The 20,195-nt window shown below is 47.6% G+C and overlaps 1 protein-coding gene across 3 annotated transcripts; it reads right to left on the bottom strand.

Annotated features, from left to right (window-relative positions):
- Positions 1 to 325: 325 nt before the first annotated feature.
- On the bottom strand, positions 326 to 19,833 carry nsd3 (nuclear receptor binding SET domain protein 3). Of its 3 annotated transcripts, none has more exons than XM_040196433.2 (24): positions 19,378 to 19,833; positions 16,549 to 17,381; positions 15,439 to 15,678; positions 15,173 to 15,335; positions 14,929 to 15,083; positions 13,549 to 14,398; positions 13,358 to 13,458; positions 13,099 to 13,144; positions 12,876 to 13,006; positions 12,322 to 12,447; positions 12,092 to 12,218; positions 11,543 to 11,743; positions 10,370 to 10,549; positions 9,808 to 9,831; positions 7,426 to 7,582; positions 6,795 to 6,997; positions 6,574 to 6,686; positions 6,336 to 6,482; positions 6,111 to 6,233; positions 5,389 to 5,505; positions 5,166 to 5,307; positions 4,964 to 5,070; positions 4,677 to 4,881; positions 326 to 4,283 (listed from the first exon to the last, which is right to left on the bottom strand). In XM_040196433.2, the coding sequence occupies exons 2-24, from the start codon at positions 17,335 to 17,337 to the stop codon at positions 4,030 to 4,032; spliced, it is 4,701 nt and encodes a 1,566-aa protein (XP_040052367.2). In that variant the 5' UTR covers positions 17,338 to 17,381; positions 19,378 to 19,833; the 3' UTR covers positions 326 to 4,029. The 3 variants fall into 3 exon arrangements, with proteins under 3 accessions (XP_040052367.2, XP_040052366.2, XP_040052368.2); XM_040196432.2 differs by having other exon boundaries at positions 9,808 to 9,954; XM_040196434.2 differs by lacking the exon at positions 9,808 to 9,831.
- Between the last annotated feature and the right edge of the window lie 362 nt (positions 19,834 to 20,195).

Raw genomic sequence — 20,195 nt, forward strand, 5'->3', positions numbered from 1 at the left:
CGGATGCAAAAAGCCACGTCCACTTAAGTCCTCTGCAATGAATGAACGTCTACCTTCCCATAAAAAAAAATGTCGAATCAATTTTTACTTTCCTTCTCTTTAATTTCACAGTGTTAGATTTGAAATGGCATGATTTACCAGAACACTTATCAGGATCACTTTTTATAGCACTTTATAATCCCTAACAGATAGGATTAATTGGTTCATTTCCACTACGCAAAATTACTTGAATATACTTTAATGTGTGGCTTTTTCATGAAGTACAACTTTTATTTGAAAAGTAGTTAGCTGAATGTGTTCAAATAAATCCCATATAGCGAGAGCCTTTCACTGAGACAGAGTACAGCTTTATTAAAGTCAAACTTCAGGCATGTCTGAACTCTTCAAACTCAACTTTAGAATGAAAAAGGACAGAATCAATATTCTCAAATAAAAAGACAGTCATGTACAAAAAGAGTGTCGTCTCAACAGTCACACACATTTAGAAGCAGAATTGTACAAGCAAAAGAAAAAATAAAGAGCACGCCACAGTAAAATGATTCTATGCAAGATCAATGCAAACTATTTACAAGTTCTTCGACAATATGCAGTAACACAGGTCAACAGTAATCAACATGGTATTTTGTGTTCATCCACGTTTTCAAAGCAACACCAAGAGCGATAGATATGACCCCAGTTAGAGCTACTGTGAGTAATTTTACCACAAGTAAAAAGAGATGAGTGCTTATGAAGGTGAATTATTTATTCATGTATTCAAACACTATTTCTGCTCGGACGGCAAGTCGATTAAAAGGAGACAGCCGGCGACATTGCAAGTGAACGGAAACGTACCCGTTGACTTACAGCGGGAGGGAGGTGCAGGGGTTCCATCCCAAATTTAAGTGTATACAAATGAAAGAATAATAATCCTGGACACTTATTTAAGGGTCACTTAAATGAGCAAACATGCCGTCTCTTTAATCATTTTAAGGGTATACATAAAAAACACATTTTAAAGGGAAAGAAATGATCGATGCGTTGGAGACTGAAATGAGGCAGACGTAATACTGCTGCTGGATCCGCTGGGAGAGGACAAAGAAATGACACAAACTCGGTGCAAGAAAAGGAGCAACAATAAAGACATAACTCGAAAGGCTTTTAGAAAGAGTCTCCAACTGAAGCAGATTAAACCAGTGTGTGTTGTTGGAAGCATGCATGCATTTCATCTGAACAGGCACCTCGACAAGGAAAAAAGAACAGCTCTATAATCACAACTCAGACATGTTTTATGGGGCCACAAACGACGCCTGTGGTCTGGTAATGACATGTGAGGGGGGAAAAAAAGGAGTAATAAATAATAAAGGAGGAAGAGAAAATTCAAGTTCACACCTTCCTGACACTGAAGCCCTGATTTTTACTGCAACAAAACACACAAATGTGTCTCTGAATGTGGAAGATTTGGCAAATCAGACAGCAGCAATGAATCATCAAGTCTTTTTTCTCCAGGACTCCACGAGTACAGAAAAAAAGCTTCCTAAGAGGGACAGAATGACAAAGAAAGAGCAGCTGTAGAATGCACACGCGTGCACCAATGAAACATGAAATCCTCTGAAATACAGACATCTAAGAACGATGGACGATGATGAAGTGCCTGTTTTTAATTGATGCATTATGTGCATATATTTAGCATATTAAAGTCCTGCTCATTGTTACTCTACTTCGGCGTGCAGAGCGCTGTATGTGCAGACTGCAGACACGGAGGACGTGTCTGCATTCAACATGCTTTTGTTCCTTATAAAGTGGCAACCGACTGAATGGGAAAGAGCACAAAATGAACCGGAATGATTTGGGAAAAAAAATGGCACAGTTTTACCCTGTAGCTCGACAACAACAGGTTTAAAAAAAGGAAAATAGTGATAACAATCAAGGGCACTAAGATGCGGTCATGTGACCGTGGTAGAATCGCAAGCGATGGGCCGGGCGAGTGAACAGGTAAACCTCATCGAGTCCCGGCTTAAAAACAAACAAACAAAAAAGCACAACACCTGCTGTGGAACTGAGACTGTACATTCCTATGTTGTACTGCTTCAATACGCCATTTACAGTGAGTCACGAGACGGGTCGATGAGCAGCGGCTGTCAGTGTGGAATCATTACACCCAATGTGAAAACAAACTCAAACGTATGCAATGACTAAATACACATATATCGTGTTAAACTCCCTGTGTTTATTTTTTTATATCTTTTTTTTTATTATTTCTATTTCACTTACACCGTGGTGGAGAAGGGGAGACAAATTACTGCACTGGAGTTTGAAAAAGAAATTGGTATAAAATGTGGTGCAATAAATACACAAAGATTTGGATTTTACGGATGAGCTATTAAAAACACTGTACAGGAGTTTGTATTTTTTACATCATACGAGCGCGACCGCTGTTATACCACCACGTCTTTACATGAAGCCCGGCCTCGAGGACGTTCTCGGGGTGGGAAAGGAAGAAGTGCGTCTCGAGGACGCCGCAGACCTCTTCTGCACTGAGCCGGCTGGCAGTCATTCCTACTTGTGCCAAAAGAAAGCAGCTTGTTTCAGCCACTTCCCTCCAAAAAAATAATAAAAAATGAAAGAGAAGAAGAGTTTTAACACAGTTATAATTCCGACGTTACTACAAGAAGAGGTATCCATTTTGAAACACTTGTCAAATGTTCTTTTACTACACATTTCTGTATATGTATGATCTAACTAAATTGTGTAGCGACAAGCTGTGTAAAAGTGCTTTTTAGGAAAAGTTTGGCAAATAAAAAGTTCAAAAGGAAATGAAAACGGGTCACAGTACACGACGTTACTGAAACATACTGCGTCTGGGCAGCAGTCACTACAGCCAAAATCCAACTTAAGGCTGATCAACAATACTTTAAGACAGCACCAGTGATCACAAGACCCCCCCCCGCCCCCGCCCCCCCCTCTACAATACAAATAACAACAGTTGCAGTTGGAGGAAAGGTTGGTACAGAACTTGATCCGAAAAAAGGGGAAAAGAAAAGCAAATCAAATAGAAATGGATCTGTCCTGTTGCTTGAAAAGTGAAAATAAAAGGAGATTCCTAACGAACAGAGAGGCGAGGCTCCGCCCCTCACAATCTTCACCTACTTTACAATATCGTGAGCCAATTTATGTACACCATGGCGAGTGAGACTGGTAATATGAAAAATCACGTACAAGTACTGTAATGTCATAGCATTACGCTATATACCGTTATATTTCACCTTAGTAGGACTATGTTCACTAGGAGGTCTGCACACCGAAACAAACAAACGTAATACGCCACTCACCGAGATGAAGTGAGAGGATCGGTCTGTAAACATTAACAAACATAGATACTGTATATAATTATATTCATCTATACCCAGAAGTATATTAAAAAACATGTCTAAGGAAGGTTGGAATGTAGTGTGGTCCTGAAAAGCATTGCACAAAGATCGGTCCCCCCTCCCTTTTTGAAGAGACAAACACCATCACGTCCTGAGCGACGATCGGCTGTGGAGGAAGAGGAGGAGGAGGAGGAGGAGGAAGGTCAGCTTGTGTGCCATCATCCTGTGTGGGGAACTCCGACCGCCGCTTACAGCAGGCCGACGAGGGGAGGAGCAGCGGACATTGTTATCTTTACCTCCTCCTCCTCCTCTCTCCATCCACCTCCCCCCTCGAGTCCCTCAAAGGTAGTTCCAGTATCTGACGACGTGAATTTCCACAGCTGCAGAAAAAAAAAAAAGTGGAAGAGCGGTGATGGGGTGGCGCTCTGGGTGGCGCTCTGGTCTGAGCGGAGCATTAGTGGCGAAGGAGAGAGGAGGCAAAGCGGTGCGCTTCCCCCGCCGCCAACACTCGCGTTGCTCTGCTCCTGCAACAAAACGGCACCGAGGTGTTTGCCGGCGTGTTTTCGGGCCGTGGCACTGGTTAAGAAAAAGAAAAAAGCTCTGTATTCCCTTTCGTCAGAGCGGGATCGGAGCCCAGGAGGCCTTGCGGGGAACGAGGTATCGAGGGGAGCCGCGCACTGCGTCACTCTGCCGCCTCCGGCTCCTCCTTGACGGCGGCGGGGCTCAGGGCGGAGCAGCGCGGCTGGGCGGAGCCCGAGAGGGAGCCGAGGGGGCTGGCGGGGTCGTGGCCGGGGCAGCAGGGGCGGCCTTCGAGGGCGGAGGAGGTGAGCGCCCCCGCCTCGTGATCCCGGCAGAAGGAGCTGGGGCAGAAGTCACAAAGGGACGAGGCCGGGGCGCCGCACTGGCTGCAGTCGTGCCACGGACATTCCCAGCGTCCTGCGGACAGACACGGGCGAAGCTTCATGAGACGGTCCACAAGAAAACAACAGCATAAAATACGCATTTCTGGAACAGAAACAATGTTGTCCATTCAAGTGTTATCGATTGTTTCTTCAGAGGTTGATCGCTAAAGACAAAACCAAAGCGAGGGGTCGACCTCCACGAGAGGTCCAAAACAAGCGAGAAATACTGGAGCTCGATACTGCTCGAGTATTTGCTCTGTGGCTTGTGGGTTGCTCATCAGGTTTACACTCGGGTATTATTCAGAGAGATGTTTGGTTAGCGTGTGGCAATAAGGTACCAATAAAGTTATTTTTGCAAGCATGCCACATCCTAAAAGCTGCGTTACTGCGGCTGAACTGGGCTGAGAGTGCAGGCTTCTCTCGTTACCGTATGGCGGCTTGGTGAGGTTGAGACACAGCAGGTGGTACGCCTTCGGACAGTCCTTCCTGTCGCACATCACCAGCTCGCCCCCCTCTCCGCAGCAGAAGCAGCAGTACTCGTGCGTCTGCTTGCCCTCGGGCCGCAGCTTCCGCTTCTTCGGCTTCAGCTTGGCGTTCCTGGCCTTCTCCTCCTTCTCCATCACCACGGCGCTCTGGAGGGAAAACGCGGTCACAGAGTGGTCATGAAGCGCAGCCGGGGAGCGCGGCGGGGTCGCCGGAGGGAGGCGCGCTCACCGTCGGCTGCACCCCGAGGAACCCGGAGCAGTTGTCGGATCCGCAGTGACAGGACGACCTGCGGTTGCCCACGCAGTGCAGGTTGTAGTTGAAGGTCAGCTCCGTGCCTGCGGGGAACACCACGCACAGCATTTTCACCGACGGACGTCGCGGCCCGGCGTGTCGAAACGGAACGTGCTCGCCGGTGGCGGCGTGAACTCACCGGCCTCGACGTCGCAAAGGGTGAAGAGTCCGATGCGAACGTCCCCGTTGACCGTCCACTTCTGGGTTTCGCAGTTGGGTCGGCAGCTGTGGTTCATGAAGCGAGACGAGTTCCCTTTGGGGCCGGCGTCGATCACGCGGTCCTGCGAGGGAAGAAGACGGACGTTTGAGACGCCGGGAGGACGAGGGGGGGAACCAGCGTACGGCGGCATCGCAGGCGTTACCTTGGTGAGGGTGAGCATGTAGAAGTCGGCCACGTGGTTCTCGTGGGCGCGTTTGATCCGCTGCTGGCACTCCTCCGCGTCGATCACCTCCCCCACGTACTCCGTCACAAAGTCGCCCTGGGGGAGCAAACAGGCGTCGCACACTTTAGATTATTTCCTTCTCTGGGCTCCCTGTCCCACTTCAATGACACCTTTCTGCTGTCACATGTCATGCAGCGCAGAGGCTCTTCAGTATAAGACCTACAATAGGTCTTATTTTTGTGGAAATGGACCATTTACATATATATTTATATTGTATTTCCAATACAAGGAACTCAAAGAAGATTTTGAGCCCATAGCCATGTTGCATTTTTAAAATTGTAATCAAAATAAACCGTCGACATCGTCTTGATTTTAGACAACAACTAAGGATCCAGTGACCAAACATTCTTTGAAATGTCTTTTTACCGTAACCTTTTAGAGGGGCCAAAGAGGCCATAATGAATCTTTATTATTCATCATTATTAATCATAATTTGAAATAAAAGAGCTGCAGAAATCTTTCCCTAAAATACTGCTGGATCTGAGGTGCAGGCATTTCACATGAGATGCCTGCATCAGTTGACGCTCGTCATTTGTCTCTTCCAGCGCGTCGGGTCTTTAGTAGTTCTCGGTCGATCCCGACACGTTGGTTTTAGAATCTGATGACACCACACGTGACGCTTTGGATTTCTCAGCACTGACCTTCCTAAGAGCCTGGTTGGTCTGGAGGCCCCAGCCGCGCCCGTCAGTCTTTATCACCTCCGTCTCTGCATACAGCCGCTTGGAGAAACACTGGTTCTCACAGCTGTCTCCTGCGGGACAAACCTGACAACGGCAAGACAAACACACATAAAAAGGTAGATAAGTGTTTGCGTCGCCGGTTTGGAAGCTCCACCACCGAGCTGACGAACAGGAATGCGCTCAAACCTGCGGGTGGCACTCGTACTGCAGCATGCGATTGAGACACTGGGAGTTGAGGCTGCACGGGTGTTCGTCTGTCGGCCTGCAGTTGCATCGCTGGATTTCCGACAAGTCAGCGACGTGCACCTGCACTTTCCCCACCGGTTTGTTGGACTGATACAAGAAGACACCGAATGGAGAAGTAAACACACTTGTAGAATACGGGGGTCACTTGTCCGAAGCGGCGTATTTAAAAGGACATCACCTTGATGATTTTGTAGGGCGGAGGTTTGCGAGAGTTGCGTTCCTGCTCTAGAGCCTCCCTGCTCTCCCTCTGCGCCTTGAGCTCCTGAAACCGCCGGGCCGCTTCTTCCAGAGCTGAAAAACACACGGGACAACATCTCAAGAGACTCACCCGTGCTTTGAAGATAATGAGAATCGCAGCAGACTGGTCTCAAAGGTACGGTGGCGTTGGGGGCAAATTACCTTTCTTGAAGGTTTTGTTGATGTTGATCTGACCCGTGACAAAGTTCTTGTCATTCTCCACGTAGGGGAAGACGCGGCCCTGGTTGATCCAGTAGTAGTCGTGGGAGCCGAAGAAGAAGACGGGGAAGTCGCCGACGTCGTGGCGGAGGCTCTGAATGTTGGACGGCACCAGGCGAGGGTTGCAGATCTCCGCTGGCCACCACCTGCCGAGGGAAGCGGGACGGGGAAAGGTGAGGACGAAGAAGAGTGTGGTGAAGAATGAAACAAAGCGACGAAGGCTCAAGAGGAGAGTCACACCAAACCCATTTACTCTATGCGAATAATAACTCATTTGAGACCTCCGACTCATCTACAGGTTTGGCCAACACGAAGGCAGTATTTAACACAATGCCTTTTCCTTACATGGAGGAGACATTATTTGTGTCCCCTACATCTAAAATCATCTTTTAGTTTGTACAACGCTAATTTGTTGCACTAAACTTCTACAATAAGAGAGAGTAATATTCCCTATTTTTACAAACGTCTGTGGCTTAGTTTGTCACGCACACATTCTGTGGGTAGTTTTGCCTTTTGGATGTCTCCGTACCATAAAGTGACAGCACGACCCCCCCTGGAGGCCGGTGCTCCGTACCTGTAGTTGCCTAGTTTGACCCAGACAATTTGTTTGTAGTGCGGTTTCTTCCCCGCCCTGCAATCGCTGCAGGACCACGGCCCCGCCGGCGTCTCCATCTCCAGACACTCCGGGTGGAAGGAAGCCGGGCAAGTGTCGCAGCACAGCAACTTGCCTCCTGCATTTGTAAGATGTATATGTGTGTGTGTGTGTGTGTGTGTGTGTGTGTGTGTGTGTGTGTGTGCGCATGCGTTGTGGGAAATGGGTATGCAAAGAGAGGAGGAGTGTACAATTAGGTGATGCACCTTAAAACCTGGACAAACTCTGAATCTCATTTGCAGACAAGCCGGAGAAAAAGTACAAATACTTCAAAAACATCTGGCGTGATATGAAAATATTGTTCATGTAAATGTTCACAACATTTGTATGGATAAACCATCAGAATTACATCTGCATGGGGAGTTTTTGGGGTTTGAGTGGCGGCTCCACTGGTGCTGGATGGGGGCAGTTTTACATTGCAGCAGTTACAGCATGTCTGGCAATCAGATTCAGAGCAATGTACCAAGACCAGTCTAAGGGAAATACATGCAGCAGCACAGGAATAAAAATCAGCCAGCGAGTTAACAATGAATCAGGGTTATACTTAAAAAAGCAGGCATGCGGTCCTGCTAGTAAAGCAAACTCGTCCCATCACACGTCACGCATCCCACACAGACCAGCTTGCATGGAATCATGGAGCTTATCACTTTGCAATATGCAAAAACGCTTTACGGAGCTTTGAAAGAGCGAAATCTCGCTATTCTTGTGCGGATCTCTGCTCGTCTGTGATCAGATCTCGTCCCGATTGAGAACGTATTCCATCCAAGGCCGGTCAAAGCTTTGAGGTGAGTAGAATTTGGTTCCTTCTGAGAAATTCAGTCGGAAAAATTACAGAAAAAAATAAACCCACCTTGCAATAAGCATAAAAAATAAAAGGTATGAGGACTTCAGAATATAAACAAAAACAAAAAAAAGCCCAGAGTGCTGAAGCAGAGAAGCAGCGCGTCCTCCAACAGCAACAAGCTCCACAACCCCAAACAGGACCTGAACTAATGCACAGCATCACACACCAAGTCCTGAACATTTGGTGACCAATTCCAGAGAAACTTTCCATGTTGAAAATTAGAAAAATAATTTATTTAACTTGTTTGTAACAGCTTGTTGCAGCAATATAACCCGATTGTTCATGCAAGGGCAGAATAATGTCACAATGGGCCTCGTGCCAGAACCACGCGTATGAATAGACTTGTTCTTGAAAGGCACGTACGAGCGAGTGAGGAGATCTAGTCACAAAACTAATGCAGTTCCGTCTCCACAGGCAGAAAGAAAGCCTCACAACCTACAATGAAAATAATAACGCTGTAATAGGAATAAACAATGAATAAATGCATCAACGCAAGATAAAATAAAAAAGAATATTATTCTCTCATCTATCTGTTTTCTTTTTGTTGCATCTGCCGTCGGGTCAAACAACATCTTCTCTGAATGGTTCATTCTGGAGCTTAGAAAGCAACGTAATAATAATGCTTCACTCAAGGTTGTCCTCTAATGGGACACCAACAGATGTCCACGTGTTGTCCCATGGCGAGGGACCCACCAATCAGACTTTGGATCATCTCAGATTACAATATCTGGGGTACCGATCCCATAATATGTAACAAATAAACCCTGTTGTTTATTATCAAAACAAAATTATATTATATAATAATATAAATAACCCATCAGCAAATTGGTAGAAACAAAATCTTCTAAATTCTTTGGATTACAAATCAAGTTTGAGCATTTTTAATGAGTCAAACCAAATGTCAATTTTAGGGACACGGGAAGTGAATTTATTTTAATGGAAAGATCCTCTATATTTCTGCATCAGTGCAGCGCTGCTATGATGACACAGCACTGTCAGCTGTATGAACGTTTTACAGCATATTAATAATGCTCACTAGCATTTGTCAGAGTGCCCTCATGAACCTCTTTGCCTGGTTCTTTTCTCACATTTTCTAATGTAAATTGTTTTCATTTTGTTTTTTACACCTGTGCTTGTGCTACTCGCCTTGGTCAAAATGCCTGCTGTGAAAAACGTTCAACACACACGCAGCTCTGTCAGTAAATCTCACTCAGGAGAAAAGAAAACAGAAAGGGGTTCTTGCATGAGGCCCATTGTTTGCCGTTAATGTGTTAGTGAACTTGGCTGAGGTTACTTTGCGCCACTGCATTGAAATTAACTGCCTTTGTTTGTAACCAGTTAATTGACTTTGCACCTTAAGGCTTTGACATGAAGAAAAAGGGAAGGGGGTTTGGGGAGCAGGCACGACACAAACACAGACCAGTGGGACAAAAGGAGAAAGAGAAAAACGGTTCAGTTACCTTTCCCAACATTCTTTTTGGTAGCTGACGAAGGAGAGGGAATCATAGGTAATTTCAACTCAGCACGATTTGACTCAGTCAGAAGGTAGTGGGACTTATAGGCATATGAACTTAATATGGTGTCAGTAAGGTCTTGCACTAACAGTCCTACACAAGACACACAGGAAGAGACGGGGGTGAGCCGGGGTCAAAACTCGAGATTACCCAAAATTCACAAATAAGAGAAACAGTCTCACAGTCTCTCTCTCACACACACACACACACACACACAAGCACACTCAGAACAAACAAGTAGAGTTTGTCCCGACACAAAGTGGCCGAACAGTGCACTCAACTTGGACCGGCAAAACATCGGATCTAAAACAGGCTGAAAGGGATTTAAAATTTAGGAAGAAATCCTGTGTTTTCTCCCTGGTCACCATCCGGCGCTCTAAGCAGAGTGCAGTGTGACGGCCTGCATCGGTCAGTTAGTACCGGGATGGAACACAAAACATTTCATGAGACAGAGGTCATATTAATAGATTAACGGCGAGGAGTGGCCGGCCAGTGAGTGGGAGCTCACCTCTGGCACACAGGAAGCACCAGCCCACGTTGATGGGGGAGGTGAGGAGGCCGTTCCGCTTGGCGCCGCTGTGGTTGCTGCAGATCATGATGTGGTGGGTGAGCGCCACGCTGCCCGCCGCCACGCAGCTGTCCCCCGTGTGATAGGCCACCGGACAGCGGATGCAGCGCATCAGGCGACCTGGGGGGAGAGAGGGGGGGGGCGAGGAGAGGGACGTCGGAGTTCAGTGGGCCCCATTACAACTGTATAGTGTGACACACACACACACACAAAAACATTCCCTCCCCCTCATTACTGCAGAGTTTCTAGAATGAATCAGTTGAGACGCCTTCACAGGTTTCAGTTGAAATTAAAAAAAGGATTGAGGAGGATGAAATACGACCACTTCCACTACTTTCTCTGGCAGATTAAATAGTGATGTGTAATAATGAAGTTCTCAGCTTTTCAGGCTCCCCATCTTTGCTTCATTGCCTTTGAACAACGATCAAATGTGATCAGACGACACACATTCACACTTGAGTGTTTTGGACCAGTGGGTCCCAACATGGGGTCTAGAGGTTCACACGGTAACTCTGGCTGGTTGTGAGGTGACTGATGGGGTTAAAAGACGTCTTTCACGTAGAGGCCACGGAGTGCTACAACACAGTAAACACTATTATCATACAGTGAAACATAATTCACTGAAAGTTTTTATCTCAACTTTGCACGGTGCATCGCTTCCTCTTTTTTTTTTTTTGCAGGTCGGTTATTTTCCGACAAACATAATGCACCATCATCTAAAAAGACAAAGATTACTTTTCAACCAATAGCGCTTTAAGTTCCAAGTGAAACGGGATGTTTTTTGCAAGAATGTGTCACCAAGAAATTTCACCATGAAATGGAATATTAAAAAAAGTCCTCTCTTTCTCAATCTGATTTCCCTCCAAAAAAAACCCAACCCTTTTCTTCCTCTTGCACATGTTCTCTCTAACATGAAAGTTCCACCATCACCCATGGAATCACTTTTCCGTTGGAATCCTTTTTCTATTGCTATTGGTCAATAACATCCACGAACAAGCCCGAAGGCTTTGCTTGTCATACACTTTGCTGATGTAGCAGCGGCTCGTTAGCCCACAGCTTCCCCTGCAGATTCCAACAGAGACCTGAGAGAGAACAAAGCACAGGCTGCTTCACCTTTACTGGCCCGCTGAAGGTCTCTCTCCAGGCAGCAGGTAGAGCAGCTGTGCTGAGGGCAGCAGAAGCCTCCGTCCGAACCTCCGCTCGTGCCCGGGAGCTTGCGGACGCAGTCCTCGTGGTAGTAACAGCTGCATCCAGACACAGAGCAGCGCGTCACCTCCCGGCCCGCCGTTTTACAGCTGAAACAAGTATGATTGCCTGGAAGAAAATGTAAAATATATATATATATTTTTTTAAAGAAAGTCATCGAACGCAAAGCCGCAAAACAAAAGATCCGACTGTGGAGATGGGGGAGGAGCCACGTATTGTTTGTGCCTTTTTGGTAAACCCCTGTTGATTATTTATGGTAATTCAGTCGCGTGGTGTCGAGTGCAGCGACGGGGACAAATGCTTGGATGGAAGGAGAGCGGCTTAGCTACGTACAGCCACTGGATCCCTGAGTTATTAAAGGCTAGTGCCTCCGCAGGATGCTCTCCACTAGCCTCTCGGAGACGACTTACAAGTCTCTGATGGTGACCTACAGATGGCGTTACCAAATCCTCTCACCGTTCATGCATTCCAGGCAGGTGAACCTGCCTTCGGGTGGGGCCGTCAGGCTGAGACAGTCCAGGTGAAACTGTCTGCCGCAGTCGCCTTCGCACACCAGCAAGCCCTCTCCGTACACCTCGCAGACCTAAGCGCACACACACAACGCAGAGCGAGAGAGAGGCGGCTCGTATTAATGGACAACTCGAGGCTCTTTGAGACAGCAGCGGTGAATCGGCAGCGGCGCTGACCTGGCAGACGGTGTCTCTCTTGCCGGCGCTGCCGTCCTGACGCGACAAGCCAGAGTCCACGGATTGAGTGTCTGAAGCGTCTGCATCGGCCGCTGCCGGGCTGTCGAGGCTCTTCCCGAATAAACCCTGCGACGCGGAGAAGCGGTTTGTGTGAAGAAGTGGGACCAGACGTCGCCCTGCTCAGCTGCTGCTGTTTGCAGAGTGTGGACAGCCACACCAGTGACGGATGATCGCTTTCATTATTAACCAATGAATCATTGGGTTCGGGGCTTAGTCCATTCCCATCATCAAGTTGTCTTTGTCTTTTGTCCGAACAAAATGTATAGAGCCCAGAAATATTCATATTCAATCATAAATGACATCTTTATCATTTCTGAAAATGCAAATAAATAATATGCAATATGAAATATGGAATATGCAAAGCGAAACAGAGACAATGACGATCAGACGACTTGACTGAAAGTTTGTCTCGGGAATAATACAACAAATCTTTTTAAGTGAGGCGTGAATGCATGCGTCTCAATATTGCAGTTTTCTTGTTTCTCTGAGTGCACCTGTGGGTCGTTTAGGCCTCTGGAGTCGGAGTCAGAGGTGTCTCTGTACTGAGAAGACGCCATCTCCACGTCCGTCGACGCTCTGCTTCGCTTCTTCAGGGGTTTGCAGGCATCCGAGATCTCACTGGCTCCTTGAGGACGGCAAAATGACCAAAGAAAAGATGGATTTCACTCAACCGTAAGGAGACGTTTCAAAAGGAGCTGTGATGGAAAGAGGCCCTACCTTTCTGTGAACCGGTCTTCAGCGTGGTCTCGGGAGCCGTCTCAGCCTGCGTCGTGGTTAAAACGAGGCAGTTTCGGTCATTGTGAGATTCATTTTGATTCAGCAATCAAAAAGCAAGTTTGGAGACATTTTTGTACTAAGCACAAGAATAAATATTTATACTAAATCCGCCCTCTAGATTTAACAAACCTCTGTGCAGTTTTATATTATTTAATACGCCTTAAAATCCTGAAGATTGTGCCTGTATGACAAACAATACCTGTTCTTTTTTGGTTTTCTTCTTCGGGACGGGGTCGTTGCCTCTCTCTGACTCGGACCTGCTCCGGACGGACCGCCGCTGCAGCTTCCTCTCCTGAGAACCTGGAGAACACGGGAAAATAATGTGTTACTGACTTGAAAAGGACGTCACAGTTTTGTCACGAACACGCCGCTGGTGTCTGTGTTACCGACCGTGGGGACTGCTGTGGTGGGATCCAGGAGAGGAGGTCTGCTGCATTCCTCCCTCCTCGCTCCTCCGACTGGCGGGGGATTCTCTCCTCTCCTCTCCCTCTCCCTCTCCGTCGTCCTCCCCCTCCTCCTCCTCCTCCTCCTCTTCCGGACTGGGCTCGGGTTTAGCTCTGCTGTCCTCGGGCGAGCAGTATCCCAGGTCGGGCTGCCGGGCCTCCCTCGCAACTCTCTCCTCCTTCTCTTCCTCCTCCTCTTCTTCTTCTTCCTCGTCCTCCTCCTCCTCTTCCTCCTCCTGCGGCTGCTCTTTTTTCGGAGACAGAGCGGCTTTTTTCTGCAGGAGAGGCCAGTCGCACTTTGTGATCTCCACGTTCAGCCTCTTCATGGTGATGGAGAGAGGCAGGAGCTTCCGGGCCGCCGCCGTCTTCCAGGCCCTGACAGGCGGCGGCGAACCCTGCCGCGCGTCGCCTCCGGCGTCCGGCTTCGGGGAGTCTCCCTTCTGGTCCTTGTCTTCGTGCGAGGCCTTGGAGTTTGCGGCGTCGTCCGCGTTGGAAATGCTACACAGCCGGCGCGGCAGCTGCCGGCGTGGCGGCTGCTGCCGCGCCGGCTGCTCTTTCCCCGGCGACTTAACTCCGCCCTCCTCCTTCTTACCCACAGAGCCGCTGGAGCGGCGGTTTCGTTTCTCGGCGCGGATGGTGGGTTTCCTGCTGGAGGGGCCTTCGATGGGGTCTGGGTCGACGTAGATGAAGGTGTAGTTGTCGATGCGCTCCTGCCGTGACATGGCGAAGGCGTCCTCGGCGTGGCCCACACCCACCTCCCACTGAGAGCGCTCCCGCTGAGGGATGGGCTTCAGGAGCTGGAGGAGAAAACCGGGATTAAACACCGGACAACTCATGAACTTTATTTCTGAATGGAACCTGATATTCAATCAATATTAGCTTACCCAAATATGTACCGATACATGACGGTTTAAAAATGACAAAAAAAACAAACAACATAAATGGAATCATTAAGAAACGGTTTTATCTACATGGTTTGCGCAGATTTTCAGGAGAAATTACTTCTTTATATGAAAAACACACCGCTCACAGTAAATTAATCTGATACAAAACCAAACAACAATGCCTCAAAATGGCTCGTTTATTTAGTAAATGCATGGGAGTGGGAAAATAAAATGTAGAACCAGAACAATTGGAAATTGTAATTGGAGACCAAAGTCCTCTCAAATATGTAATAGAGCAGCTAACACGTTGTTACTCTTAAAGATTAATATCAGGATTCAACAGTCCCGTATCAATAGGTGACAAACTGGACTGCTGGACTGGACAAATCTGAGACACTCCGGTCTTTGGCCTGACAACACTTCTTTGATGCCTCCGTACATACTTTGTGTTTCTCTACGGGGTTGGTGGCCCTGCGCAGAGTCTCGGCCTGAAGGTCCTCGTACTGCTGCTTCCCCTGGTAGAGGACTATCCTCTTCTCGTGGATCCACGCTCGCTCAGCTACGCTGCCGAAGAACTGGACATGGTACTCCCTGTGACCTGCGCAAAGACACACAAGGGGAAGAAGTCTTAACGTCGGCCCGCGTACAAACGCTTGCGTTTCTTGATGCGTGCGCGTGTGCACGTACCTCTGGTGTTGATGCGAGTGTGGACCTTCATCTGCGGGTCAGAGGAGACCATGCAGGGCCACCAGGGGTAGGTGCCCACCTTGGACCACACCAGGTCTCCTATCACAAACTCCTTACAGAAGCCCGTCTCCTGGATCACTGACGGATGGTGGACCTTCGGGACCTAAACAGGGAGGGAAACAGCAGTGAGTCACCGACTTGGCCACAAGCTGCGGGGGATTTGCAGGCAAAGATGGGAGTCGAAGGGCCGCGGAGGGCGAACTCGCCTTGGGTGTCTTGGGTTCGACTTTGATCGTTGTCTTGGGAGGCTTCTCAGTCGGGGCCGGGGGCGTCTCCGTCTCCCGGGGCTGCGCGTTGGGGTCCTCCGTCTGCTCCGTGGTGCCCTCCTGTGCCTGCTGCTCCTGGCTCTGGTCCAGGTCCTGCTCCTGCAGCTGCAGCTGCGCGCTCTTTTTCCTCTTCTCCTTCTTCCTCTCGTGTCGGCGCTGCGTCGGAGTGGCCTCGTCCTTCTGAGAAGCAGAAAGTAGTAAAACACAGCGGCGGCGATGAGACACCGCTTGACTTTTACATAAACGGCCGCTCCAAAACGGATCTCTGCGTCAGCTGAAATCAGAGTTGCGCGAGTAAAAGAAAACCAAGATGCACCGAGTGAATGGATACCAATGGGGCACATTAGACATTTAGTATGTGAAAAAAATCTTTCCGTTGTTCAACCTGCCTTGTCTGACATTGCCTCGTCATTTGTCTGCACGGGATGCTTTTGTTTGTATTCAGAGCACGAACATGTGGAAATTGAAACAGCAGCGTTTCAGCGCATTTAACAAAGTCATTTTTCAAGGGAAAAAGGGAAACAATTATTATTCAAGTTAGCCTTGTTATTTACAGACATTGATAAAAAAAATATGCAACTACAAAAGCAAGTCCATGTTGGGATATATTGATTATTTTTATTCTAAAAAAAGAGCCATAAAGGTTAACGCTTACATGGATGACTGCGATGTGGTTAAAAGCTTGTAAAGTTAGTTATTAGTTAGTTATGAGGTTCAGCTTAAACAAAACGTTCACATGAAGAGGCTCATCGTGTTAGAATACTATTACTATTATTATGATGATTCATTTGCAGATTATTCGGAAAATGTCTTTTTAAAGTAATCCCGTCACAATTTCCCAGAATCCAATCTGACATCTTGAAAGACACAAAGATATTCCATTTACAGTCAAATAAAACAAAAGAATCCTCAATTTTCCATGAATAATCAACAGTTAACAAGTCATTTGTTTTTGAATTTGATCCGAAAAAGATCCGACAGCCATAACTTTGATAGATAAAGATGTGTGTGTGTGTGTGTGTGAGTAACATGCTCGGACATGCACACTACCTGCAGTTCCTGCAGCAGGTCTCCGCACAGCGCCGACTCAAACAGCTCCTTCCCGTTCTGATACGTCTTTATGATCTTCAGCTTGATCTCTGGAGAGCTGGTTTTCTTCAGCGGCCCATCGGGGGTGTTGGACAGGCCGAGGGGGGGTTGAGAGGAAGGAGTGTTGTCCACAAGGGAAGGCGGGGGACTGGAAGAAGGCAGGATCAGCGGCGGAGGAGGGGGAAGAGTGTGGCTCATGATGTGAGGCGTATGGGGCAGGTGGTGCTGGGAGGGCGGCGGCGGGGGGGGGCTCTGCGGGTGCGCTTGGGTTTGTATGTGAGGCAGGTTCGAGTGGAAGTGGTGGGCGCCGTGGTGGAGTAGGTGGTGATGGTGGTGGAGGTGCGGGTGCAGGGGCGGGGACACCGGGGACAAAGGCCTCTCCTGGAGACCCGGGCCCCTCAGGACCGTCCCCTCCCCCGGCATGAGGACGTGGTCGCCGTAGCTCCGTATGGCCCCGTAGCCGTTGGCCGAGCCGTTGGGGAACTGCGAGTACATGGAGAACTTGGCCTGCGGCTCGTACATGCCCAGGCTGGGCGGGTAGCCGTTGGAGACGTGAGACATGTCCTCCGAGGCCGACGGCGGGTAGGAGAACTCTGCATCCAGGGCAGCATCGTAGGAGGGACCACCATCCTCGCCGGGGTCACTGTCACAGGTGCCTTCCTGTCTGATGTTGGCTGAGTCAATGAGCTGAGGGGGTTGCTGAATTGTATTTCCCATGATCCCTTGCATGAAAGAGAAGGAGAAATCCATTGTTGGGCTCCTGCATCCTTAACTGTCTTTTTCTTTGACTGGACCTGATGACAGAGATGTATGCAGTCAAAAGAGGCTCTGATTAAATCCTCATCACAGTGATCAAAGCAAAAAGGACCAATACCCTGATCCAGATCATCTCCTTTATCCTGTAAAAAGCGCTGAGAAATATAGGACATGTAGCACCAGCTTAATTTTCTCTGCATGACCCTTTGAGGGCCCCTAACGACCCCGTGGCTCCCGCCACTTTCTATGCATTATTTACGTATATACGGGATTCACAATTTGATCAGAAATGCCATATGGCCAACTGTAATTTTCAAATCGCAGCATAGCATTTAGTTTTAAATACTTTCGTCCTGCAGAGATGTCTTGGTCCGGACATCGTATTCTACAAACTCAAGGAGACGTTGTTGTTTGGTACAGAGTCATTCAAATATCACACCAGAAAAATTCTTTGAAAATGATAATTTCCTAGTTTGTTGCATGTCAGTTTGTTATCATCTTTTTAAAACAAGGATCGGAATTTTGTACAGTAGATATTGACACAGAGGACTTTCCTATTAACCTCATGAAGGTGAAACTGTCGGACCTGTGGCTGCATGGTAAAAACACATATCTGCAAAACATACGGTTTGCTTCCAGCTAAATAATGTAGCACCTGTTTTTACCATTTCAGCTAACTTGTCACTTTAGTGTTGCAGATTTGGAAACACATCTGCAACAAACAAAATAATTACAAATCACGGTGCCTGGGGCCTCCTGAGCAGTACGGCGTCTGATGGGTAATTTAGCTTAATGCTTTATGAAGTCAAAGCAAATGTAGACCATCCTCCGAATACATATATACGGTTTAATATGCTTCCTCACCTCACAACACAATGAAATAATTGCAATAATCAGATGAATAACTGAACCATATTCCGAGCACACCTGGCAAAAGTAAATCACTTTTCTATGATAATAAACTAAATGATCTGATTATTATTTGTTGACTAGGAAATGTGGTCAAATTGACTTGGGGCTCTGGGACATTTGCATAAGACTAATGAATATGAATACTAATGTATCGACAAACATCTGCAGGTATCTTAATAGAACAGATGTTTAGTTGAACTCGCAGGGGCACGTCAGGAGACATAAGAGGACCACAAAACTATTAACAAGTTTCCCCTCTGACAGCCATTAACGATGCGAGAGATCATTAAGTGGTTCTCCTTAACAAAACAAAAGCAACAGCAGCTCCCTGCGCCTCCTCTTCACGCGTTCAGACGTCTGATCGACCCGTCGGCCGGACGAGTGTTAACGCGTGAATGGGCTCCACTGGTGGGCAAAGGTGAATAACGGAGACGTAAACATCATTAAAAAGGTGGCACCTAACGGTCACGAGCGATCCGCGAGGACGTGTGTTGGTATTTTGGGGCTCGTGTGTGATGTGAGGAACGTTCACGACGGGCCGAGACGACCGCGCGCGCAGAAGAAAAAAAAAAAAAAAGCAAAGCCGTTTCTCTGAATGATCTTATAGCTTTCTGCGATGTTAGCCTGAAGCTAAGCTAGCTGCCATCGAGAGAGGCTAGCCGTTGTGGACCGTTTTAGCCGACATAAAACAATCACGACATTTGTCCGGTTGTTTTTCGGCACACACACGTATAGTTGTATATATAATTACGAGGTGTCCATTACTGTGCACAACACATGGAAGAAGATGAAGGGGGGCAGGAGAGGGGGGGCGCTAACGTTAGCTAGGCTAACGCTCCGTTGCCAACATGGCTGCCTTTGCCCCTTTAAATCAAATTGTCTGGCGTGATTGAACCTCCAGCAAAGGCGGTTTTGGTGGGAGATGTGCCCGAAAATAAGCTAGATACGTCCCCCAAACAAATGGTCCGAGGGACGGGGGCACGGAGGGAGAGGGAGAGAAGGAGGGGGGGGGGGACAACAACATGCAGCAGCTATAGCATACACGCTTATCGCTAAAGAGGAGAGCGAAGGAGCAGCACAGATTTGAGAGAGATGCATGAGAATATAGAGAAATATCAATACCTTCAGTGTGTCCCATTCTAAACACATACACCAGCCAGCAACGGTTCCTCGTATAATATATAAGGAGGGGGGAAAAGAAGAAAAAAAAACGGTTATATAGATAAAGCTGAGGCCTTTTTTTCCCCTTTCTCGATTTAACGCAATTCTCAACAGAGAGGAGGAGGGGGTGTTACGCTATCTGCTCGCTGCCCAATCCCAAAGCTGGGCTCCTCTTCAGCGGAGACCGGAGGAACCCTGTTACAGATAGACGTGTGTTCAATTCTCGCCGCCCTCCTGTGTACAGTCTTCTGCTGGAAAATACTAATCTCTAGCTCCCTCTCTCTTTGGTTTAGAAAAAGCACCCAGTTTCTTTTTTCTTTTTTTTCTTTTTTTAGTCCAGGCCTAGTGCACCGTCTCTCCTGCAGCTCAGCGCCAAAACCACACGGGTGCAGACCGGAGGAGCACTCCGGGATGTGTAGTTTACTGCCAGTGGCATCTGCTGGGGGTCATGTGAAATATTCCTCTTAATATGAAAGGATGAAATGTCTTTTGAGAAGGGGGCAGTGTAAAAAAATCAAGAAAAAGAACTGTTAATTTTAGTTATTTTTATTATATGGATGTGAACATATTAAATACTTTTTTTATTATTGAAATTGCATGCTGACCACAACGTGATGCAGATCCCGTAGCTACGTTTGCACCACCGAGGCGAGTCTGATTGGCTTTTATACGCCTGCTCGCCCGAGCCGTAGCAGAGAGGAGCGGTCAATGACAGATGTCTCACTCTGCTGCAGAATTCACGGCACCATCATTTATTTATAAAAACTATGTATATTATG

The sequence above is a fragment of the Gasterosteus aculeatus genome, chromosome 13, assembly GCF_964276395.1.
Source record: "Gasterosteus aculeatus chromosome 13, fGasAcu3.hap1.1, whole genome shotgun sequence".
In the NCBI taxonomy this organism is placed as follows: domain Eukaryota; kingdom Metazoa; phylum Chordata; class Actinopteri; order Perciformes; family Gasterosteidae; genus Gasterosteus; species Gasterosteus aculeatus.